Genomic DNA, 6,982 nt, shown 5'->3' with positions numbered 1-6,982 from the left:
TGGGAATGGAGACAAAGGGAAACATTCATTCCGTCGACAATTTGGAGTAGAAGATCCTGATGTTGTGAAGACAAAAGGGAACCCAGGACGGGCCTCGTCAAACTGTCGAAGACCAAGAAAATGTGGGAATTGCAAATGCATTGGGCACACAAAGCGAACGTGTCCTAAGGTTCGGTTTAGCCGAACAGTGGGTAATAACTCAGATGCAGATACACCCCACATAACTGACCGTGAGTACAATGCGGAGTCATTGCCCGTTCGCTGCAAAACTGGGTTGGTGGATCCAAGTACACCGCACATTAAGCAACGACGACTATTTTTTGATGTTTCTCCTGATTCCAAGCAGCCTGTGGGCCAATATGGTAGTGTTGAAGCAGCAGTGTGGAAAAATGATTCGAACACAATTGATGAGGTGAATCAGGTAATTGTATAATTTGTATGATTTACTTATTCCCTTAGCTATTGAAAACACATGGAAATAATGTATGTAGTTTTCATTTTGCACGGATTACTGTACGTAACGTGTAAATAATTTGTTATGTACAATGCCAGGAAATGGCACAACGTTACTTATGTACAAGGCCACGAGTTGTAAATTTCCCATATTGTTTAGAGTGATGTTGTCATTTGTGTTTGCAGTGACTTGTCATTTTCAAAACTAACTGAAGGTGAGGTGAGATATATATGGGTTGTCTGTGTGTTGTTTTGGGTGGGAAATTGGCTTATGTCTGTATTCCAAGATTCCTATTGCGGGTTGCTTGTTTCTGTTCCATATTTGGTTGGATCTAACTGAAGGGTTTTTTGCGGTGTGGTTTATCAACTAACGATGTGTTTCGCTTCGTATTGATTTGTTATGACTTGTGTCCGTAAATTAGTATTATATTTCGAGTAAAATACGAATTTTGTCCAAGTGGGTTTGCAAAATTACATACCAGCACATGCATTTTGTATATAATCCAAGTGGCAGTTAATTTTGGATGTTACTTGGAGAAAGTAACCCAACGAACTCGTTACTTTATCTCCATGTCGATCGGTATATGAATTACGAGTTACGAACAGGAGTTGTGAAATTATTTAATGTTTACTATGGAAGTATGGGTTTATTGTTAGTAAAATTATGGTGGGCCTATATGGACAGCAACGAAGCAGTAATTTAAAGTTGACAAGTTCAAGAAGAAAATCAAGCAATTGTGGTATTGGTTCAAATGCCTGAAATGGATGAAGACTTCTTTCGATGAACTGATGGTAACAAAGTAGAAAGTAACAAAGTAGAAAGTAGAAAGTAGAAAGTAAGTTGTTGTGTTGTTGTGTTGTTTGTAACAAAGTAGAAAGTAGAAGGGAAAAAACTACACAGAAGTTATAATGTAGAAAGTAAGTTGCCACCTGTCGAAGTGCATATAATTGAAGTTACCACCTGTGCCCAGTCCTTTTAGCCTTTCCTCGACAGATACAGACTCCCAATTCGTTCATGTTTCCTCTTGGAGGGTGGCCACTAAATCCATGAGCACTGCCAGTAACTGCTCCAGCGTGTAAGTCAGGTGGCATGCAAGATTCAATGTTAGTTGAATGGAGCAGCTGTTGGGAGGATGTGGGAAAAATAGGTGCAAAGAGGAATTTTTAATCTAATATCCAATCAGAATGTAGGTGAAAATATGAGTGAACTTTTTTTTTAAAAAAAGTAGTTCCCATTTTTTTGATTATAAACCTGAGATGTATATTTTGTTTTTGATATAAATAAGTTGTGTATTTTCGTTACGTAAAATGTAGGACAACAATTGTGTTTAAGTCATTACAATACAGAAAAAGGTTATTTCAAACGTATTTTCAAGTTTACCGACATTGAATATATTTTGATTAAATTACAGGGAAAATTCAATATTTGGCAGAGTTTGATGATTCATAGTCAGGGGCAGTAACTGTGAGTGGCCAAGTGTTGCGGTTCATTGACCCAGTTTGCAAGGACTGTGGTTGTGTTTAGTGGACAATATTCTGTCGATTTTTGTCTCATAATGATGAGGGACATGCCCCACAATGGTGAAAAGGAAGGTCGACAGGGAAGAGTCAATATTTGGCAGAGTGGACTTGAAGATTCGAAGTCGGGGCAGTTACAGTGGCAGTTATGGTGTAGACGTGTGGGATCATGCAATGATGGGCCACAAAAACAGTATACGGATATCAATACTAAACCTCCACTTCTATCTGTCGAGCTCCCTTTTCTTGTGTTTATTTCATGGCCACCAACTGTTTTAAACTTCTGTCGACAGAGCAAGGCTCCTGCTTTGTCTCATGCTTCCTCCTGAAAGTGTGCCCGCTAACTCCATGACTGGTGGTAAAAACTTCCCCTATCACTTCTAGGTGACCCACATGCAGAGAGCCCACTTTCAGGTCGTGGACATTCCTTCAGACTTGGCCACATGCCCTCGATTAAGTGGACCATCTGTCGACAGAGACTGGCAAAACTTGGTGCAAACAATGGCCCCCATGTTCAAGTTAAATATTGCGGAAGTGATTGAGACCCCCCCAATCACCACCACCCCCCCCACACACACATACACACACACACGTGGGGGCTACTGTTTGGAGAAGGAAAAAAAATAAGAAATTGAAAAAAAAAAAAGTGGCCAATCAGAGAGAGAGGGGGTCATGGGGGTCCAAGTCATATGATATTTAACTTCAACGAGGGGGCCATTGTTTGGGCCCAAAACAAACATAAAGTACAGCCCAATATAAGAGCTTTTAAATATACTGGCCCCATCATAAGCTATAAAAGACCCACCCTTTCAACTTCAAACCACTTCATTTCCCTCTGATTCGAACTCCCCAGACTGTACTCCTTCTTCTCAACCATTGCCGTTCAAAACCAGAGCACCACAAAACCCTAAGCCATGGCACCAAAAAAATCTCAACCATCTCCATTTGAGGAGAACAATGAAGACCTACTCCGCTTCCCGGACCCTATCAGAGCACTTATCGCTTCTCTAAAATTTGCTGCAACGCTATTGCCCAGCCCAAGCTCTGTCGCTAAGGCTACTCTAGGCCCTACCTTCGCGTCTTACTTCCCAGACGAGCTAGCTCCATACTATCCCCTTGGTAATGGTGAGAACCTTCTTCTCAACCAAGCTGGACTCAAGTGGACTAACTGGAATGTCAGCAAAAACCCACTCAGAGGGTGGAGGTCACCAGACTCTGATTGGCGAAGCTGGGCCAGGAGAATTGAAGGTCACGACGCTGAAGTATGGAAGCACCAGGGCATTGCTGACGCAATTAGACTGTTGACTAAAATTTATGACGTGGATAAAGGGCTGATTGCTGCTGCTGCATGCTTTTGGTCGCAGTCTAGTAACTCCCTACTCCTCAATTTTGGTATGATTTCCCCTACCATCTTAGATGTAGCTCACTTGACTGGTCTGCCAATCTTGGGCAATCCAATTCATGCTCTCCTTGAGCCTCCAAAAGTGACATTTACTTTAAACACTGACATGTGCTATACAGATTTTGCCAAAAAATACCAAGGCAAGCGTGGTTTCCCTGTCGATGACAAAGAAAGAACTGTTTTTTACTTACTTTGGCTTTGTGAGTTTCTTTTTTGTGTCCCTGGGTACAAGATCACGAAAGAATACCTCCCCCTTGCCTTGTGTATGCAAGACGGCCAACTTATGGCTTTAGCCCCTTATCTTCTTGCCACCCTTTACAAGGCCCTATTTTCCTTTGTCGACAAGAAGATTTCTGGTAACTGTGGTGGCCCCTTCTGGCTCTTCCAGGCCTGGTTGTATGCCTATTTCCCTGAGGCACGACCCCCACCACCTAACACCTTGAAACCTGTTTGCCATTTCTATGCTGAGCAACTGCTCACTTATAACAGCCATTCAAAACTCACTTTCACAAATCATCTTAGCATGTTTTACAACCTTCCTTCACAGAGACCTTCCAACCTGTACATGCCATTTCAAAACTTTGAATTCTCCTCCAGTAGACTTCGCTTCCTCTTCACAGACCCTTCTGATTTACACAATGAGCAAGTCCAAGAACAAAATGAGAGTTGGAGACACATTCTCACCTCTAGACATGTCTTGGTTGGCTGTTCCATATCCTCCGCCAAGCTATCCAGCTGCAGTTTTGAGACATACTGTCCCAATCAATGGTCCAGGCAATTTGGTCTTTCCCAGGCTATCCCTTATCCTTGTTTCCACCCAACCATCCATGAGGAGATTGGGTCCAGAATCCACTTGAAAGATCCTACACAAGCTGAATCCATTCTGACAGAGAACACCAAACTTTTCCAAGATTTTGGCCCCTTCTTCTTCAAACCTGCTTCGGACTGCTCGGCTGCTTTTGACCATTGGTGGGGACTTATGACTGCCATTATTTTCTGCAAGCCACTTGAAAGCTGCCTTAACGATACTTGTATTCATATTCAGGGCCGCATATCCTCGCCTTCCAAGCTTAAGGCTACAGGTATCCTTCCTTCATATACTTCATATCCCTGACTGTGTCATGCAATTTGTTTTGTTTTTTTCTCTACAACACTAACTTGTTTAACCTTTGACAGCCAAAATTGGGCCTGCTGCTGAACCATTGGTTAGGGACCAACGTAAAGGCAAGGATCCAATGGATGCAACTACTCAGACAAACACCCCCTCAATTCCGAAATTAATGGCAGACTCTTTCGCAGCCGCGCAGACACAAGCACAGAGAGGAGCTACCACCCGTACCCCTGCCGAGACAGAGGTCACGGCGAAGAAGAGAGAAGAGCCTTCCACTGCTCTTGCTCTAAGCACAGACCTAAGTGAGTGGGATATCCCTCTCAGCCAAATGGTTGGCCAAACAACATCAAATCCTTCAGGGCAGCTCTACCAAGTAAGCCTTCACTTTACATATTTACAGCATCTGAATTTGCATTCACGCCCGACTGATCACTTACTTTTGTGCAGAGAAAAAGAAGGAGATTACTCCTTGCTGCTGCTGATGATGACGATGCTTCCACTTCTCCTCAACACATTCATCAAATTCCCAGTCCAATCAGTAATGTACCCACAGAACCCTCTGTACAACCAACTCCACCACCACCTGAAGCATCGCAACAAACTTCCTTACAACCTGCTTCACAGTCTTCGCCACAGCAATCCACACAGTCTGCATCACAACATCCTTCCACTTCTCCTCAACACATTGTCCCTTCTGTCTCTAGCCCTCAACCATCACCATCCAATCCCTCCAATTCCCAAACATCAAACAAAGAATCACAGAGGATTGAATTTGACATTTCAATCAACAGCCAATCCTCTCCAACAGATGACAACACAAAATCCCCTCAACCAGAAGTTCACCACAACCAAGGTAAATAGAAATACAAATGTTACTGTTCGTTTGGGAAAAAAAAACTTCTCTTTAAGTAACTGGTATTGTTCTCCAATTTACAGGGATGGACATAATACAGGACTCATCTCCACGACCAATGGGCGAGACAGAACTTGAAGGTCCTCATGACTTTCCCCTGCTAGCAGAACCAGAGAAACACACTCAAGGCACTGATGCTGCCATTTCAACAGTACCAGAAACAACTCGTCCTCATGCGACAACCACAGCTGAACAAGGCCAACCGTCTGCGTGCACGTTATCAGGACAGGTACTACCATTTCCAACCTCATCCTATTTACTCTTTATTACTTGCAAGCATATATTCTCACCAAACTATTAATGTTCACAGGCCGTCGGTCCACGCCAGGATATTTGGGCCGAACTTTCTATTATTCAACAAGATCTAGACGAAATATCCCCATTGCCTCAAAGGCTACATCTGTTTGATGCTGAAACTTAGCAAACCTTAACCACCTTCATCAACCTCATTAACACCCCAGTTGAAGAAATCATTCTCCACAAACCTGATGAAACCTTGGCCTGTCTTTCTGCTGTTGTAAACCTCTCCCCTAATCCTTTCAACCCCATTCAACTAAAGCAATTGGCCAAGATCATCACAGAATGGCCAACCCTTTCAGAGATGGTTCAGACTTGCTCGAAGGATATTCAAACCAATGAGGATTTCCTAAACGAAGCCCACACCATATCTACTTCACTCAAACTCAGCCAGCAGACCTCTGCAGCCATTCTTCAGCAACACTCAGCACTTGAACTTGAGGAAGCCAAACTCATGGCAGAACTTGCCTCTGTCCGGCAAAGAAAGGCTCATCTGCAGCAGCAACATGACCAGCTTAATCAAGAAGCAAGGATGATGCTCTCCCAAATTAGACATCGTTCTGCATCTATTTAGACAACTAAAGCTGAGTTGGACCAAGCCCAAGCCATGCTGGCAGATGCTCAATCAGAGTGGGGTGTTCTAGCCGTTCTGTTCCCCAAATCCTAGGCTAGTTTATATATGTATTCTTTTGTATTGCACACCTAGGAATGATTTGGAAAGGTAGGAATGATTGCCTTTTTAATGATAAGATTGTTGATGGGCCTGAATTGGCTGAGATGGTGAAAGTGACGGTTGCACTTTGCTGTAAGCAAAGTTATAGAGGCCTACAGTATTCAGTGGACGACATATATTGTATTCTGGATAGTATCAAAGTCTCATTTAGGGGGTGGTGTTTGGTGTTTTTTGAAACTGGGGTGCAGGAGTTTGGTCAAGCTGTGGTATGCAGGATTTTGGTCAGTCTGTGGTATTACCATATCTTCTTGGTGGCTACTTTTGCTCTGCTATGCTTCAATGTTGCTATGCTTTGCCTTATTTTTGGCTTGTTGCTCTGGCTTAGTTTATGGGGTCAAGCATGCTCATTTCTGGTTGCTGCTCTGCTGTGCTTCAAATCTGCTCTGCTATATATGTACTTTGCTGCTGCTATATGGGATCAACGAATAGGCTTAAGTCTGCTGCTGCATATTGGCCTTTTTGCAATTGTTTGAATGATGTTTTGGTGTGCTGTATTGGAAGTCTGCTGCTGGATTGGGGAAAGTTATTGGAGGTCTGCTGCGGGCCTTGTTGTAA

General features: G+C 43.1%; 1 protein-coding gene across 1 annotated transcript; it reads left to right on the top strand.

Annotated features, from left to right (window-relative positions):
* The first annotated feature begins 2,885 nt into the window (after positions 1–2,885).
* Positions 2,886–5,505, top strand: LOC145797576 (uncharacterized). Its single transcript, XM_082884960.1, has 3 exons — positions 2,886–3,551; positions 3,762–4,455; positions 4,550–5,505. Exons 1-3 carry the CDS (start codon positions 2,886–2,888, stop codon positions 5,473–5,475), a joined length of 2,286 nt encoding a protein of 761 aa, XP_082741086.1. The 3' UTR covers positions 5,476–5,505.
* Positions 5,506–6,982: the final 1,477 nt, after the last annotated feature.

The sequence above is a fragment of the Camellia sinensis genome, chromosome 8, assembly GCF_055761805.1.
Source record: "Camellia sinensis isolate YWXY chromosome 8, ASM5576180v1, whole genome shotgun sequence".
Taxonomy (NCBI): Eukaryota; Viridiplantae; Streptophyta; class Magnoliopsida; order Ericales; family Theaceae; genus Camellia; species Camellia sinensis.
The sequence above is the reverse complement of the archived record's forward strand: the minus strand, read 5'-3'. Positions and strand labels throughout refer to the sequence as shown.